The sequence below is a fragment of the Monodon monoceros genome, unplaced genomic scaffold, assembly GCF_005190385.1.
Source record: "Monodon monoceros isolate NGI ecotype Baffin Bay Population unplaced genomic scaffold, NGI_Narwhal_1 Super_Scaffold_5, whole genome shotgun sequence".
NCBI classification, from domain to species: domain Eukaryota; kingdom Metazoa; phylum Chordata; class Mammalia; order Artiodactyla; family Monodontidae; genus Monodon; species Monodon monoceros.
In genome coordinates, this window is record NW_021703782.1 from 208,748 (window position 1) to 227,809 (window position 19,062).

General features: G+C 40.0%; 1 protein-coding gene across 4 annotated transcripts in view; it reads right to left on the reverse strand.

Annotated features, from left to right (window-relative positions):
* SPOCK3 (SPARC (osteonectin), cwcv and kazal like domains proteoglycan 3) overlaps window positions 1-19,062 on the reverse strand; it is a 421,631-nt gene that overhangs the window by 25,168 nt on the left and 377,401 nt on the right. For 3 of the 4 annotated variants that reach the window (XM_029203303.1, XM_029203300.1, XM_029203301.1), the window contains one exon: window positions 15,735-15,854. The exons of the other annotated variant lie outside the window; for it this stretch is intronic. In XM_029203303.1, coding sequence (XP_029059136.1) covers window positions 15,735-15,854 — 120 coding nt within the window. The remainder of the gene's footprint in view (window positions 1-15,734; window positions 15,855-19,062) is intronic. 4 annotated transcript variants of the gene reach the window in all.

Below are 19,062 nucleotides of genomic sequence, written 5' to 3' on the forward strand. Positions count from 1 at the left end.
ACTCAGCCAGAGAACAGACTTGTGGCTGCCAAGGAGGAAGGAGCGGGTAGGGGAGGGAGGGATTGGGAGTGTGGGATTAGCAGATGCAAACTAATATATGTAGGATGGATAAACCACAAGGTCCTACTGTGTAGCACAGGGAGCTATATTCAATATCCTGTGATAAACCATAATGGAAAAGAGTATTAAACAAAAGGCTGTAAAAAAATAGTAAATATTGGTATTCTAAGAACTCATTTCTCAACTAATTTTTTTCTATTTATTCACACCAGCTCGTGTAGGGATCACTCACTTATGTGGTCTTAACCAACGTTCCTCAGAGCCCACAGCCTATGTCTTCAGCTCCCCTACCTTTTCTGAGGTTCACACTACCTAAGTATAAGCACAGGTCTTATCATATAAGACACTGTATGATAACAGTACACTGATTATATAATCAGATATACGCATATCTCAGACAAGTGTGGTTTATAGGATATAGTCTGAATCCATTTATTTTTTCTCTGATGCTCTCTACACATTTGTTCTTTGGCGAAAGTTTCATTCTATCTCTGGGTGAAAACTCAGGTGGTCCCCTAATTCCTTCAGCTCGGCTTCAGGTAACAAGTGTAGGTGAACTGGCATTTCAGAACGCCTGACTTCACGTCACCCACACAGCCCCAAACCTGACCCTCCCGGTCACTACCTGGGGATGTGGCAGAGGCAGTCATGTAAGAGGAGCATCATGTACCCCAATCCTTCTTCACTCCCTTTTTTTCTTATGACTCTCCTCTTACTTTCTCTTTTTTTTATGACCACCTCCAGTTTGGGAGTAGGTGAAGGATACTTAAGGGCGGGTGGGGAGTTTCTCACCACACTGATGTCTGGCTGAGGACGGCTTTGTGCCGGGGGCGTTCATCAGGCTTTGAAAGCTTCACCTGTCTTTCTCCTTGTAGATCCTTTTATGGACCTTCCAGGGCTCCCCGGTGTGAACAACTGCATGTCCTGGATGTGTGACACTCCTCCGCCATCACCTCAGCCCCTGTGCACCGGGTGGTCCATTCTCTGTTGGGACTTACTCACTACTCCCTCTTGGGCAGAATTATGCTGGTTCTCACTCACATGGCTCAAATATTGTCCACAGTAAATATCCTTGTGTGTCTTGACCAAACACACAACTCCAAAGCAGCAGCAACTTTCCTTTGCTTTGACATCAAACAAGTAAGCAGCTCATGACTGTCTGACTCTCAGATTTTCCTGGTGAAATTCAGACCAGAATCCAATTGTCTGGGAACACATAGAAAACTGAGCGGTTTTGTTGAAATCTGTCCCTCAATTTGAAGTGAAGGGAAGCACAAATCTATCATCTTCTTAGATAACATTAAAAACTTTGGACAGTAAAACGTAAGTTTTTTTGTTTTTTGTTTTGTTTTTTTTGCGGTACGCGGGCCTCTCACTGTTGTAGCCTCTCCCGTTGCGGAGCACAGGCTCCGGACGCGCAGGCTCAGCGGCCATGGCTCATGGACCCAGCCGCTCTGCGGCATGTGGGATCTTCCCGGACCGGGGCATGAACCCGTGTTCCCTGCATTGGCAGGCGGACTCTCAACCACTGCGCCACCAGGGAAGCCCCATAAGTTTGTTTTGAGGTAGTGAATACATTTAGGGAAAGACATCTAAAGCACTACAAGTCGTTCATTATCAGCCCAGGACAGGGATCTGGGGAAGAAACGCTTAGACAAGACTCACTCAGGGACTCGCTTGGGCAGAAAGACTGATATCCCAGACCTGGTCAGGCACAGTAAGGATAGGGGAGTATCCTTCACTCGTAAAGGAAAGAGAAATCACTGTGCAGCACCCTCTGAATTTTATATATCCCATGACTTATGAAATATTTAGCATACAGAAATCTTCAATTAAGGATATAAAAATTATCATGGAAATAAATGGTTTATTGTATGAAAATCATCTCCTTAAAATAATCTTTATAGGTAGAGATATAAAGTACTGGGGATGCCCACCAAAATACTTTTTCCTAATATTAAGGACATGGTTTTTAATCATTAAATCTCAAGATACCAAAAACCTGGGTAGAGTTTTGAAATTTGCAACAGTTAGCGCCAAGACCAATATGAGTAAATTTGACAAAGAGATAATTTAATCGACAAAAATCTTTCTCTTGTGAGTTGGTACAGATTTTCAATATAACTCAACTCAAGAAAGCTTTAAATACACGTATTAATCCCACTCTACAAAAGTTATTTGTATTTATAAGAAACAAAAACATTCAGAAACATGATAATAAAGGCAAAATAACGATTAGTAATTTTTGGAAACATTTTAAAAATCTTTAGCCAAGATGAAATAGGAAACTATCCTCTTTGTGCAAGTGTCTTTATATGTCTTTACGTGTACGAGTGTGTCAGAGGCAGCTATCACAATCGACGTGAATTATGTATTTGAACTAGTTTAATATTCTTTGAGTACTGAGAGATCCACTGGGAGGTTACACAAAGACGCAAAGAGCAGAAGTTCATAAGTTCAGAGCCCACAAAATCTATATTCAAATCCCAGCTCTACCACTTACTTATTGTGTGACTTCATGTTTTAACTCTCAAGCTTCTTCATTATAAAGTGGAGAAAATAATATCCATCCCGTCCCCTTATCCTCCACATTCACCAATCCTTATAATCCTTTAGAGCACTGAAATTCCCATGAGACATCTAAAATCACTTTTAATAAATGCCTAGCAATGTCTCTTCTCTTCAAAGATGTGGCAAAATTTTCTGAAAGGCAGAAGTTATCAAACACAAAGTCTTTATAATCGAAGATCGTCTCTCAACGTTCCTGTTTACGCCACTGTAGAGAATGGAGTTATTCACATCTAGAATGTAGACACGTAGCAGTTCAGTCCCTCATCTTAGGGAAATGCAAGCCTATATTAACAACTGCATCTGTTTAGGCAGCAAATATATCAGCATAACTGAGATTCACAAAAAATCAATGTAAAATCATCCAAAGGAAAGCAAAAACTCATTAAATGTAAATTTTGAAACATAGTCAAATTGACTGATGGATTGCCCTCACTCAATGAAGGTTTAAAATTTTAAAGAGTACTGTAATACCAAAAAAAAAAAAAAAAAACCAAAAAAGAAGACTGTTAAATTCAGGAAGGAAGAGGGGTAAACAGGAATATGTAATGGAAAATAAAGTATCATTTTAGCCCACATTGGGTTCAATACACAGGTCTGGTAGATTCAAAGACAAAAATAAGGTAAGACAAAAATCCTCTCCTCAACCTGTCATTTAAACAGTTATTTTAGATTCTGTTTCCAGTAATGTCTGAGTAACATATACTGGACTGATTCTTCTACTCATAAATTGTTAAACTCTGCACATAATTTAAAAAAAAGACAGGAGGGAACCAAAGAGTGGATAAGAAGCAGGCACACTCTGGTGGGTAAACCACACTCTGAGGAGGGAAGTTCTATGGAGTGAATTCTCAGGTCTCACTGTTTTTGAGCCTGGGGACAGATCTGGCATGGCAAATCACATGAGGGACAATGTTGGCAAAAGAATGCAGACATTCCAGCTTGCAAGAATCAAAAGACTGTTTAAAACTGCTGAAGATCTAGGTAGAAATTCGGGAAGGAAAAGAGCCAGAGAGCCCAACATTGTCTGCCCTAGATTCTGATGACCCATCAGACACACACACACACACACACACACACACACACACACACGCACACCGTGGACTCAACTCACCTCCACTAGAGGCTGCAAATCTGAACTGAGGTTAGAGCTGGTGCCCAAGAAATATAGTTTTCATTTAGAGCTCAACAAAATTAATCATCTACTAAAACAAAAAACACTCAGTGGACTAAACTAACATAACAAAGCCTCCCACAATTTAATATCCATAACATTGGGGGCACCATCCTGAATTAGGAGATCTATAAAGCACCAGGGAAATGCGACATGTTCTTAAAAGAGATGATGAACTGAGAATAAACCTGAGATGAACCAGTTGTTGAGTTAGCGGACAAAATTTTAAAGCAAATAAAATAGCTCTCTTTAATGAAGAAAAAAATATGCTTGTAATAATTGCAATGACAGGAATGATCAGAAGAGAAGTAGAAATTATAGGAAAGAACTAAATAGAAATTCAAGAATAAAATAATAGATAAAGCTACACAACTTTAAAAAAAATCACAGATGAAGCCAAGAGCAGAAGTGACTTCACAGAGGAAAGAAAGATACTTGTGTATAGATCAGCTGCAAGGATCTACTGGAAGAAAAGCCAGGATAGGAATGAGCAGAGCCTCTGAGACTGTTACATTGTATCAGGGAGCATAACACGTGTAATTCAAGCCCAGAAGGGAAGAGAGAGAGAAAGGGGCAAGAGAAGTCGCCTGAGAAAAGGTGGTAGAAGTTTTGATAAATACCTAAATTTACAGATTAAAGAGATGTAACAGTCCTCAAGCAAAAACACAAAGGAGGTCATTTCTAGTCGAACTGTTAAGAACTAAAGATAAAGGACACATCACAATTAAACGATTCAGTTAAATCCTGGTATCTCATCAGAAATTATAGAGTCCAGGAAGGGCTGAATGATATCTTTAAATGAAGAAAGAAAACATGTTTTTAATGCTTTCAAAAATCTATATCCATTGAAAATATTCTTCAGGCAAGAATTCCCCGCTTCCACTGAGGGAGGAAGTTGAAAAGAGTATTTTTCTCACCCTAACAATAAGAAAAATATGAATAATCTACAAAACCACAATTTTTTGAGCTCATCAGGGACTCTGTGTCTCTGGGCAGTGTAATAACTCAGGACCCATGACAGGCTTATGGCTCCAGAAGGAGACAGTGCGAGCATTTGATCACCTGAGAAAGCCACAGAACATTATATAAGCTATGGAGGAGAACGCAGCCAAGATCTTCCATGAATTGCGGAAGACTGAGTGTATGTCTACTCTATGACAGCAGACAACCCCTGGAAGCCACAAAAGGAAGAGGGATCCATAAGCACCAACAGATTTTATTCCACAGACCTCAGCAACTGCTTTCAAGAAAGACACGGGGTGGGACAAGAGACCCAGGAAAGCCACCTGGGAAGCAGAAGCTGCTGTGAGAAAGTATGAGGGTCCTCCTATGCCCCCTTTCCTGTACCCCTCACAGAGCAAGCCTGAAGTTCCTGGGGGAGAGTGGGAGCCTCTGTCACCCGGTGGACACAGCTGAGGATACTTCACCACAGGAGTGGGAAAGAAAAGCCCAGCTCTCTCTGAGTGACAGCAGGACAGATCACGGGAGAACCCTGCCACCAGCGGAGGATTGGGTCTCTGAGAAGGCCCCACGTCGAGACCCAGGTACATGGTCCTACCTACAGCTACAGCTCAACCAGAACAGAAAGGGATGCTCCTAGGTCCGGGTAGCAACTGTCGAATACCGAGTATCAGTAGCCTGCCAGTGGGGGAAAGACCATGAAGGGGGACCTTCCCTGAGGCTGGGTTTCAAAGGAAAATCATAAAGAAGCATGTGGAGAAAAAGGCCATGGTAACTAGCCCCACCACAAGCACAGGGCAGCACAAAGGAATCTGAAGCCTGAGGTGCAGTGAAAGTGACAATAATAAACCAAAGCACAACCAAGTTCAGGTATATGACTGGACCGACTTGATCACCTTATCAAAGGCCAAGCAAAAAAAACAGGAGGCAACGTCACTTTCAGGCACAAATACTATTTACCTCAGTCTTACTATCTACTCAACATGTCCACTTTTAACGAAAGAAACATACAAAAATGGAAGGAAAATTTTAAAAACATTGCTATGAGACGAAACACTCAATAGAAACAAACTCAGATATGACAGAGGCAGCAACTATCAGAGAAGTAATTTAAAATGAATATGATTAATAGATTAGATGCTGTAGTATAAAAGGTAAAATCTGCATTAAAACTATAGGCAGAAACTATAAGAACAAAAACCTAAAAGATATGTCAGGAGAAGTAGGGAGAGGGGGTGGGGCAGGAGTGCAGGGCATACAAGGTCTGTAGATCATTATCAAACAGACCAACAGACAGTGACCGAAATGGCAGAAGGAAAAGAGAGAAAATAGGGTAGAAGAAGTATTTCAAGAGTTAATGAAGAATCCTCCAAATTAATGAGATACCTCAGACCATAGAGGTAAGAATCTTAGAGGACACCAAACAGGATAAGAACCAAACAAACAAAGAAACAAAACCTAGACACATCAGAGTCAAAAACCAGTGATGGGGAGAAAAATCTTTAAAGCAGCTCGAGGCACAATACACATTTCTACAGAGGAACAAAGAGACGAGAATGACCAGCTGACTTCCCAGCTGCAACCACAGAAGCCAGAATACAAGGAAAATTCATCTGTAACGTGCTGAAAGAAAATGGGCTCTTGACCCCAAACTGTTTACCCAGAGAAATTACCTTTGCAAAAGGAAGGTGAAGTACCTTTCAAGAAACAAAAATGGGAGAAAATTTATTTAAAACAGATGCGATCTATAAGAATTGTTGAAAAAAAAAAAAGATTTCTTTAGGCAGAATAAATGTGATATTAGGTAGAAACTTGGATTGCTACAAAAAAGAAACTGAAGATTTCTGGATGCTGCATAAATGAAGATAAATAGGAAATTCAGGTTTTTAATTTCATATTGTTTTAAAAGATAATTGAATGTCTACTCTAAAGGCATTAGCAATGCATTTGTATTTGTAGCATATGTAAAAGCAAAACATACGTCAAGATAGCACAAAAGATGGGATAAATTGAGAGCTGTAATTCCTTCTAATGCATACAAAATGGCAAAATAGTATTTGAAGGTAGCTTGTGAAAAATTAAATCTTATAAATCCTAGAGCAACCAATAAAAATCTTTTAAAAGGAGGTAAAGTAAAAGTAATGTCAAGAGCAGAGTCAAATGAAAACATAAAAATACTTAACTGGTCCAAAACAAGGCATTATAAGAAAAGAAAATGGGCAAAGAGGAGATGGAAAAAATAAAAGTAACTAGCAAGAAAGCAGATTGTAATTAAACCATATCAATAACTGTATTAAACGCAAATAATCTAAGCATATCAATTAAAATACAAAAAAATGCCAGGCTGAATAAAAAACCAAGGCTCAACTATATACTATCCTAAAGGAAACCATTAAAAAAATGGCATAGATTGAAATTAATAGATGGGGAAAAAAATATCACGCAAACACTAATGAAAAGAAAACCAAACTGATTCTACTAATAATATATTTGACTTCAGAATAAGGAATGTTACCAAGATAAAAAGGGGCATTATATAATAATAAATTGTTCAGTAAGAAGACAAAACAACCCTAAATGCGCTTGTTATCAGAAATGAAGCTTCAAAATACATGACAAGGGGGTTTCCCTGGTGGTCCCGTTGTAAAGAATCTGCCTTCCACTGCAGGGGACGTGGGTTTGATCCCTGGTCCATGAACTAAGATCCCACATGCTGCGGGGCAACTAAGCCCGTGCGCCACAACTACCGAGCTCCCATCCTCAGTGAGAGAGCCCGTGTGCTGCAAACTACAGAGCCCATGCGCTCGGAGCCTGTGCGTCACAACCAGAGAGAAAAAACCCTAAAGCCACAACTAGAGAGAAGCCCGTGTGCTGCAATGAAAGATCCCGCGTGCTGCAGCTAAGACCCAACACAGCCAAAAAGAAAAAAAGAAAAAAACCCGAAAAAACAAAACACATGACAAAAAACTGAACAGAACTGAATGGAAGAACAGAAAAATTCCCAGTTATATCTGGAGACTTCAACACTATTCTATAAAAAAAAATCAGTGGAACAAGTAGACGGAAAAGAGTATAGAAGAGCCGAACAAAATTTGCAACAAACTTGAAATAACTTCTACCGATAGAACACTCCAACACATAATAACAGAATACAGGCTCCTTTCAAGTGCATTTGGAACATATTGTAAACCATAAAACGGACTTTAACACATTTGAAAGAACTAAACCCACATGAAGTATGACATCAGAACGTAACACAATTACAGGAGAAATGCATCACAGAGAAACTCTCAAAAAACAGAGAGGTTAAAGAGAAAATAGAGGCATAGAGAATAAATGTGGCTTAAATAATTGCAAAGATGTTATTTTAATTCAGTAAGGAAATATGCTCTATTGCCAGAATCCTATCACACGCCAATAAATTGGGGATGGTTTAGAGATTTAAGTGCAAAAATATATACATTAGAAGAATATCCATATCAGTATTTTCTTAGGGAAGTCTCTCTCACAAACTAAGAACTCTGAAATCAAAAAAGATGCCGTGAGAACATATTTGCAATACGATGACGATTTAAAAGGTTAAAATGATGGAGAGTAATCAGCTTGCTGCCACGTACTGTGTATAGTGTGAGATCATTTACATTAAAAATGCTTATGTGAATATATATGCTTGTGTGAGAATGAAGTAGGATTGGAAACCATGTGTACCAGGTTGGTAACAATTTTCACCTAATGAGGGAAGGAACGGATGGAGTTGGTAAAAGGACAATAATTCTCTTCATGTTCCTTCATGTGCATTAAAAAGATAAGCATGTGAAGGGCTTCCCGGGTGGTGCAGTGGTTGAGAGTCCGCCTGCCAATGCAGGGGACAGGGGTTTGTGCCCCGGTCCGGGAAGATCCCACGTGCCGCGGTGCGGCTGGGCCCGGTGAGCCATGGCCGCTGAGGCTGCGCGTCCGGAGCCTGTGCTCCGCAACGGGAGAGGCCGCAACAGTGAGAGGCCCGAGTACCGCAAAAAAAAAAAAAAAAGCACATGTTACACGTAATCAAAATATATGATATTAAAAATTAAATAGGAAAAAACAATGTTATATATGTTTCCTTCCCAGCTGTGACACATTAGAATAATTTAATACTCATTAATGTCTCAAAGGAATCATCATAAAATTCATCGCTTTTTAATTGGCTAGCCTGTGGCCCAAGGACCACTATGGTGTCTAGAATCACTTGTTGCCACATTAAATAACCTACGGCAGTTATGCGTTTGAGCTATTTTATTTCCTTATTACACTTTGTCCCTTCGTTTTTGCTATCACTTTTTGTTGCTTTCAAGACATCTACTAAGCAAACATTCCAGGTTTTTGTGTATTACTCAACTGGCATTATTAGAGTAAAATCTGACAAAAATAATGCTTACTTATAAATGACTGAATATATATGACATATATATGGAATGTGAAACTTTATGTTTTGTTTTCTTTTTCTGTACAGATTTTTAAAAATCTGTTGGTTTTTTTGGGGGGGGGGGCGGAGGGTACTTTATCCCTTTTTTTCTAGGTTCAAATAGTTCAAATTACTGGTTAAATGTGCTCTGAACACCCTACACGATTGTATTTTGAAATTAAGGTATTTATTTAGTTGAAAATGGAATGTAATAAAATTGACAATAGTTCACTTACCCTGTGAGAAGCAACCAGCAGCCTACTTTTTAATGATTCCCAAGTTTTCAAAGCTAATAATGATTCCCTCTATTTGGAATACTACACTTCCTAAAGACTAGAGTCTCACCAAAATTTAGTGCTAGTAAATTCAACTGGATAATTTCCCAGGTTATAATAACGTAACAAAACATTTTTATTATAATACATCATTCACTTAGCACCTTATTTTATATTTATCGTTTCAATCTAACTAAATATGAAATACATAATTTCAATCTAGCTAAATAGGAAATACATAATTTCTATAAAATTACATCTAAATATTAAGATAATACCTTAGCAATAATTAGTGTATAATTAAATTTTATTATGGAGAGAGTTATTGGATCTACCTACTAAAAGTAGAAAATGCAGATAACAAACACAACAAGCAGGGATCTGAATTTTCATTTTATTACTTGAAATAAGAAAAGAAAATTTATCCACCGACTTTAGAGACCTTTGTTTTCAAAAATGAAGTTCCCTGCTATACCTAGAATGCTCCTGATTAAATTAAAATGGGACATTTTACGAATGTGCCGATTACTTTACACATGCAAAGTAGAGTAGTGAATTTCACATTGTTTAAGGACAGAAAGCACTGACAAAGCAGACCCGCGGGGACACCATTCTCCACTCTCCTGTGCCCACACTTCAGTGGCAGCCAGCGCCGTCCCTGAACTCATTCTCTGACTCGTACTGTCTATTCGTCTATAAGGTTAGATCAAACAGATATAAGTTTTCAGAGTTATTTTGTAAGAAAATAAATATTCTATTCACAAACAGTCTAACAACATAGAAAGTAAACTCTATATTTCCAGACAGTAAACAGGGGCCATTTTAATGAAAATTACCTTTGATTTAAACATCGCTAGAGATACAGATCCATGAAAAGACGAGTATCTATCTGAAGGGTAACACGGTACGTGTTAAACAACAGATACTGGCACGTAAGCATACTTATTCGCACAACCAGAAAAATATACCCGTCTTGGCCCTCCCTTACATATTCGCCCCTGGCAATAATATTTCGACGTTTGAATGCAAACAAAAATTTTTCTCTGAATTGTTTTCCAGATCTGTCACTCTTTCTAGGTTAAGCTGGAAGTTGGCTGGTGAAGCATAAAGTAGGTACTCTGACCACTCAAAACGCAGTGACCCGGCCCCCCAAGGATGGACTTCATTCTACTGTCCCCTCATTGTACAGTGAGTGTTGCAGTCTAAAGTTGGGGTGCAGGTCAGGATGGGGGCTTCCCGTCCCCACGGAGGGACAGACTAGGGGTCCGAGGATGGACAGTAGGGGACGGACTCTGAGAGCCTGGCCGCAGACAACCGTAGGCTCTGGGGAAGGTCAAGACCCACTCCCTCTAGCCCTGGCACCGCAGGCTGGGTTCCACGATGGAGGCCAGCCCAACTAAGGGACCCGCGGGGTGGAGTGGCCTCTTTCAAGGCTCAGAGACCGGGGGCTTTCCTGATGCTTTGAGGAAAAGCCAAAGGGAGGCTCTTCCCACCTCGTGAGAGAAGGCTGCCAACGAAGGGTCGGCCCCTAACAGACGGGCCCCAGTGAGCAGACGAAGGAAGGTCAGCGCATGGAAAAGGACCCAACAGCCGGAGGGAAAAATCAATGACACGAGGAGCTGAGGGAGTGAGGAGACAGCCCACTTACATTTAAACACACACTCGGGTGCTTCCGGGCGCACACATTTAAAAGTACACAACTGCTCTGTAGACCAAAAACCGTAATTTCCCGGCTAAGCCATCCCGCACGTGCATTGTAGGTGGGCAGCAAACTAGGGGCCCAGACGACACATCAGAACACAGACCAGAGCCGTGAAAGGGCTGAAATTCTGCGTAACATAGAGACGGCTGCAGGGTCTCACATTCCTGCTTGGTAGGTAAGAGGGTCAACCGCGCAGAGAAGCATTTCTGAAGTCCTCAGTTTTGCTGCCTCTTAATCCCCACTGCCCTCTTCCCTGACAAAGGTGCTTCTAGCCCTGCTCACCCCTTCCTGGAAAGGAAAAGCCTTCTTCTGTTTGATTTGAGACGCTTGCAAGTTTGAGGTTGAAGCATTCTCCCCATCGCAAGAGTCTTTAAATAAAGTCTCTCTTTACTTAGTCTGGGTTTGTTCCCCCTTTTCTTTTCCCCCGAGACGTGGATGGTTGATCGGATGGGGATCCCACACGTCTGAAGCAAGGCCCTGCAGTGACACCCCACCTTGTGGTGGATGGTGCGCAGGACACGCGGCAGGCTTCGCTCTGCGCTTGTTCTTATTTGACATTTTTACGGTGTCCTGAACACCCCTTGGGCCCCACTGTCTTCACCCAGGGCTTCTCTGCTCAGTCCCGACCCTCCACTCCTGCGGTCAGTCACTCAAGCTCAGGACCCCAGCAGGGGCAGGTCTCGAGGGGTTCAGGGGCTCCAGGAGCAACCACCTTGGGCTAAAAAAGCTCATTTTGTTAAAAATATAGTTTTATCCTAAGATAAAATTTACCCTAAGATAAAATTTATCCTAACACTAATTTTCAAAACCTGTATAAGATAAAATCTACACGGATACAAAAAATGATGAAATGTTCCCCCCAAAATTATTTGTCATGGTCACTGCTGGCTAATATTTAAAGGGTGTATTTATTCACATAATATTTTAAAATTAGTATCAAATATTATACTGGTACAAAACTAAAATGTAATTTCTTTTCTTCTCTAATGACAAAATTTTCTTGGATTATTGGCCTACTCTTAAAAAGAGATTGTAAATAAGTTTTTCTTTGTCTTCTGGGCAATCTGCCTAAATGGTAAATATTCTGTATCTGATCAGAATATTTTCCTGTGCCTTATGTTTATCTTAGTTATTAAAAAAACCCAAAGTACAAGTCTGCTCGCTGTCGTACTGGAGACTCAGAAGCCAACTATGTATGTTTACAAGAAAGACACTGAAGTCTAAGTAATAAAGAAAGACTGACAATAAAATGTTAGCAAGTATATCAGGCAAATGTAATAAAGTTGAAAGTAGGAGTGGTAATATTACTATCCGATAACGTGAAATCTATGCTAAAAAGTGGTAAGTAGGGTACAGTGTAATAAAATAAAGGGATAAGAAGCATAATTAATGGATAAAACAGAGATAAATCCATATATCTAAAAAACAGAGCAGCAAACACATACAGCAAAAAGCACAAGAAGTACCAGAAGGACCTATTTAAATACAATTATAATGTAATCCATCAATATGGATTTCTCAGAATTAAACATATAAGCTGACATAACTTAGGACGTTTTTTTGTTTGGTTTTGTGCTATGGACTGAATTGTGTCCCTCCCCCCCAAATTCATGAATATGAAGCTCTACCCCCCAAAGTGGTGGCATTTGGAGGTGTGGGCTTTGGAAGGTGATTAGGTCATGAAGGGAGAACCTCATGATACGATCAGTGGCCTAAAAGACAGACTCCAGATCTCTCTCGCGCGCTCTCTCTCTCTCTGCCTTGTGAGAGGACAGCTGCCTCCAAGCTTGGAAGTGAGCCTTCACCCAGACCCCAATCTGCCAGCACCTGATCTAGGACTTCCCAGTCTCCAGAATTTGAGAAACAAATGTGTAGTGTTCAATCCACCTGGTCTAGGGTATTTAATTATAGTAGCCTGAGCTAAGACATTTTATTTTGTTTTGCTGTGCAAAAGCCCCGCCAACCTTTGCCAATATTTTGTGAACAATTCACTACCAAAAAAGGAAACCAAGATTAGATTAACAATGAAATGTAACAGCATGCTCACCAGAATGAACAGTTAAAAAGAATGGTAGTAATTTTTTTACTTCCAGGGATCAAGACAAAAGTTAACTCTTCGTGCTTTGCTGTTAGAAATTAGAAAGGCCCTAAGCTTTTTGCAAAGCAGTCTGGTAACATCTATTATTGTTTATAATTTGAAATGTGAAGTAATATTGACCTATTACTTCGACTACCTGGAATCTTCCTTATAGAAATAAAAGCCTACCAATTAACCACAGAATTGACTGCGAAGGAGAAAATAATCATTCCTAGGGGAACAAGTGCTTGATTAAATTATGGTATATCCACACAGTGTAGTATTTTGATGGCTTCTTTGCTTCATCCATCCATTAATTCTACTCAGTTTTAACGTTAGTGAATGCTACGTGTCAAATTATTCTACATTCTGATGATACAATGGTGATCTCTCATTTATGGTTCCCTAGTGTGCAGAGAGAGAGAAAATAAACAAAAAATGTGTAGATGAATATTATAGTAGACGGTGAGAGATGCTATGGAGGAAAAACAGGACTAGAAAAGAGATGGGGAGCCCAGTACTGGAGGGCCGGTGTCAGGAGAGGCTTCACCCAGGGGTAGGTGGGTCTCAGGAGCTGAGGGACTCGGCCACTCCCCATCTAGGGACTTATCTTATCTTTTAACAGCTTCCTTTTGGAGATTTACTCCCTTTGGCCTCTGACCCCTTCAGGCTCTATAAATAATCCTCTACCTACTGTTTCACTGATTCTGCAAAGACATTCAACTCCCAAAGAGCTTCCTGTTAATTCGCCCACAATATTAAGACTGTCTCATTTTTTGTAAGAAAAAGCCAGAAAGGGAAATAATATTTAGGAATGTGTACAATTAACCAGGCATTGTACTGCGTGTCCTACAAGCTCTCCTTTTATCCATTTCCAAATACAGGTGGGATTATTAATCTTAACTAAGCTCAACAAAGAAAGGTGAGAGAGAGAAATAAAAATATCCAAGTATGAGTACTGGGAGAACAGGTGTGGACATGAATCAAAAAAGTCAATACGGAAGGATCTGGAACAAAACTTTGCGCTATGCCAGACATGAATACAGGGGCAAACATACTTTATTATTTCTATTAAGTAAGATCAGGCATCTTACTTACTCTCAAGGCATCAAAAAATTAGCTTCTGTCAAAAATTTAAACGATAATTCTGGAGACAAGCCTGGAAGCACTCCTACAAGGTAGGGAAATACTGTGGTTTCTTTGAGGACTTCCTAAGAAGGAGCATATAGATGTGGCCACCACACATTCACACACAATTATTATGTCTTTCTGTGAAAGCTGAATGAAAAATAATGATTACATTCTTTTGAACATAAATACGATCCATAAACACCAAGTGTTGGGATTACAGAAAATTCCTTGGTGACAAGAAAACAAATGGGGCATTTTAGGAAACACAGATTAGGGATGGCCGTGCCCTCTTTATCAAGTGATTCTGTTAGAAATGGGTAGCTGAGGGTTGCGAGTGGGAGTTCACAGCCTCATGGCGATAAGCAGCGGGCAATGGGCCCTTCTCTTGTCAGCCGGACACTGCCCCTGGTCACTGCCCCACCTTCGCCCCTTGCATCTTAGAGCAAATGAGGCGGTCTTGGAAAGCTCCCCCCAATTAAGCTCAGGTTTCAATATCTTTCTTTTACATGCATGAAAAATGTTATAGATATTTTTTATAAATGAAAAAATATAAAATGAAGAGTTCATAAAATTATTCATAGCAAGTGCACTATTTCAGGTTGCAGTTCCTATTTCTAAGAAATGAAAACACACTTTTACATAGATTATATAGATGAAAGAATCACGTAAGATTCGTTTGGCTCTTAGTTCCTTCTTTCTTTTTTATTTATTTATTTATTTTTTTTGCGGTACGCGGGCCTCTCACTGTTGTGGCCTCTCGCGTTGCGGAGCACAGGCTCCGGACGCGCAGGCTCAGCGGGCATGGCTCACGCGCCCAGCCGCTCCGCGGCATGTGGGATCTTCCCGGACCGGGGCACGAACCCGTGTCCCCTGCATCGGCAGGCGGACTCTCAACCACTGCGCCACCAGGGAAGCCCTTCCTTCTTTCTTTGATGAATCTGATTTGCAGCGTGGTAAACATCCTGACATACCTGGGTCAAATCAGAAATGACTACAGTGGAGGAGGGCTAATCGTGTTGTTTAAAAATCTAAGCACTTCAAAATTATTACCTTTGCTCCCCGTGTTGTTCTACTCTTTAGCACTTCAGCCAAAAGACTGGAAAATATTCCTACTCTTTCAATTCAACTGGAAGCTCAATGCTGTCTCGAATTCCTTTTCCAATCGGAGTTGTCACAAACGCTTTATTTCCTTGCAAAATACATGTCATGGCTGAGCTTGGAAGTAAAAACAGTGTTCAGACTTCTGTTCAGCATCTAAGTAAACAGTAAACTTTGACCTAAGTGATTCACTGGACATAAAATCCCATATCAAAGACAACGACACACATCAAATTTAGAAGCCTTACTGCTTCTCTCCGGCCGCAGCGATGCTTTCGTCTTCTTGTTCTGGCCTCCACTCTCATGCAGGGCCTTGAACCAGTCCCGCAGTCTGCTGGCCATCTCCCTGAGCTCCAGGTCACTGCAGCCTGGAAACAAAGAGGAACAACACAAAGCCTGAAGAGTCACTGAGCATCATGTCAGAGCCAGTTCTCAAATTATTCCAATACCTAAAAGGTAACAACAACTAAAAGGGGAAAACGAATACAGTTGCTAATTGTGCTTTAGCCTTGAAGAACGAAATATGTGTTTGCAACATAACAAGATGCAGTATAACAGTAACATTTCTTTAATAAAGAAATATGACTAGTGGAATTCTGCCTGCACTCTTCAGAGGCTCTGCCTGTTAACATCACATGGATCTAGTCATAATATTTACGTACTGAATACATCACGGGAAGATGCTGGTGGATCGTCTGGGGAAATAAGGGGCTGAAACACCAAAATGAATATGTACACATTTATTATTGGCTCTACCTATTATAATAGCTTACTATTTATAAACCTGCATTAGTATGTGCAATATATATAGGAATTATCAAATATAAATATGTGCTCTTTTTATTTGGTTTAATCTTAATCCTACATATTTTTTGACCACAGAAAAGGAAGAGCTCTTATTTGACATTAGGAAAAGATTTAAGAAAATGATACCATATTTCTGTTGTAAAAGAAAGGTGTTAGCAAACGTTGACATTTGGACTTAATTCCTCTTTTCAAAATATTGTTATTTACCAATAATTATGTTCTTAAAATTAGTCTATACAATAAGAGTAGCAGAATATATTTTATAAATATGTATGCGTGTGTGTGAGACTAGTGCTAAAATATGGTACGTCAAATTCAGTAATTTGTTGCCAAAATATTTTGAAAATATAAGAAGTATTTATATTGTTACCGGAGACCTCATTCCTCTTCAAGTAACTAATGTGCAATTTCCTGAACCAAGTGCCCTTTAACAGACTCAGATTGTTAAAAACAATAATTTACACAATGATATTAAAGTGTTACATTACACTTAATATATGCTATACACATTATATTACAATATGTATTATATATAATGTAACATGTACAACATAAAAAATATAGTGTGCTGCAATATAATTTAAGAATCTAAGACCATTTCCTGGTATTAAATAAAACTGCAGACTAATAGGCCCTCCCGGTACCCAGTGAGGTGGAAGACCCATATCAGCAAATCACTGTGACATTTCAGGACCCTGGAGGCATGAAACAAGACCCTAAAACAGCTGTGGAGGTAGAGCAACACGAAGTGCTGTGTGCAAAGAATAAAGACTTGGAATGTCTTCAGACTTTTCAGGAGGAACATTGACAGGCAGAAAGACAACTGTTAAATTACTTCGTAGTTTATACTGGGAATCCTACATCCAGAAACATCAGGTGGGAGAGTAAGCTAAAGATATTTGAAATATACAAGATCCCAAGATTAACCACCCCACATCACCTTTCCCCAGGAGCCACTGGAAGATGTGATCCATCAGAGAGAGAACTGACAACTGTATGTGAGACACAGAAAATATGAGCCTTAGGCTTGAAGTTAGGCGGTTTCTGGGACGACGGGAAAGAGCGTCCCAGGACACGTGCTGTGGGTTTGAGCATCGCTGGTCGAGGGTTAGGGCTGCAGGATTTACAGCTATCATTTCATCCAGGGAAACAATGAGCTACGTGAAGGTGGAAGAAAACATTACCTTTACAGGTCATGTCCAGGCTGGCTGAGGCCGAGGGACAGAGACAAAGAGTCCCTCTAATGTGACCGTGGACACTCCAGCCCGCAGCTCTGTGCCCACAGACATCCAGGCGAGAGTCTGCTGACTCCACAAACTACTATGCAGAAGAAGACGAAAGCCTACCTGAAGAAAGGCATTCTTCTACATAAGCGCATATGCTCATTTACCTGACACGTATCTCTGGAGGGAAAAGACAAGGCTGGTGAGGCTAGTTCTCTCCAGCGGGGGGTGGGGGGGGAACCAGATGAAGGAAGGAAAGTGCTGTGAGGCAGTCTTATGTTTACTGTTCATCTCTTTTTTCCTATTCAATTGTGTGCTTAAACCCCTATTAGCATTCAAAAATAAACAGAAAGTTTCAAATTTCTTTCAAGAATTAATTACAATGCTTCCAACCCTTCACCCAGCATTTCTCTCTCTTAAAAATTACCTTGCAGGTGTACCACACATACACAAGCTTATTTAAATTGCACAACGTCATTTACTCAGCGCTTCTCTAACAGCAGGGGCGTTAACAACACCGCTCATCAGCAGTGGCCTGATGGGATAAGCCAGGGACATCCGCCCCCAATGAAGCTCTGAGTCATTAACACGTTAAGAAGCTCATTATGTAGAGACTTGGAACAATACCTACACTACAGCTTCTGGTGAAAAAAGACGAACACAAAAGATGTTAGGTACACTTCCGTTTGTATAAAAAGGGAGGAAAATGTGTTTGTTCATGTATGCCTAAAATATCTCCGGAAATACACAGCAGAGATCGAGAGACTTTCACCTCTGCAAGGGGGATGGGGGAGAGGAGATCCAGGTTGGTGGAGACGTGTGTGTACGTACATTTATACTTTTATTTTATTTTTTCCCACCCATATGAGAGTCCTTTATTTATATATTTATTTATTTAACTTTCATTTATAATTTTAAACATTACACCATGTTAATGCATTACCTGCTTTAAACAAATAAACATTCAAAAATGAATTTTAGTTCTCTTTCCTTTATCCGCCTTATATTTTTCCCAAACCACACCCAGCAAACAGCAAAGTTTCATCCAATAAAATACCTGCTGAAGAATGATAAAAAGTCTGTTGAAAAGATGGCATAAATTTTCTTCTATTGTGTTAGTTAATTTTAGTGATATAGTGCTTACCATGTATATCTAATGAAGTGTTTGTAAACTTGTATGATTTTTATGAGGTTAAGTAATTTACATTTAAAAATAATACCATTAAAAAATTTCCTCAAATATGAGACATCACACAGCTTTACTGTGTGTCACACACACCTTAGCTTAAGTTTCAACAGAAGGTTATGTATGTCTTGTAATAGAACATTCCAGGAATTAAGAATCCTGTGGTAATAATGATATGATAACAGCAGCTAACACTACACACTTACTGCTAGTTCTTTACAGATATGAGCAAGTTTAATCCTTATAAACACTCTATGAAGATTATACTACTGGGAGGACCTTCAAGATGGCGGAGGAGTAAGACGCAGAGATCATCTTCCTCCCCACAGATACATCAGAAATACACCTACACGTGGCACA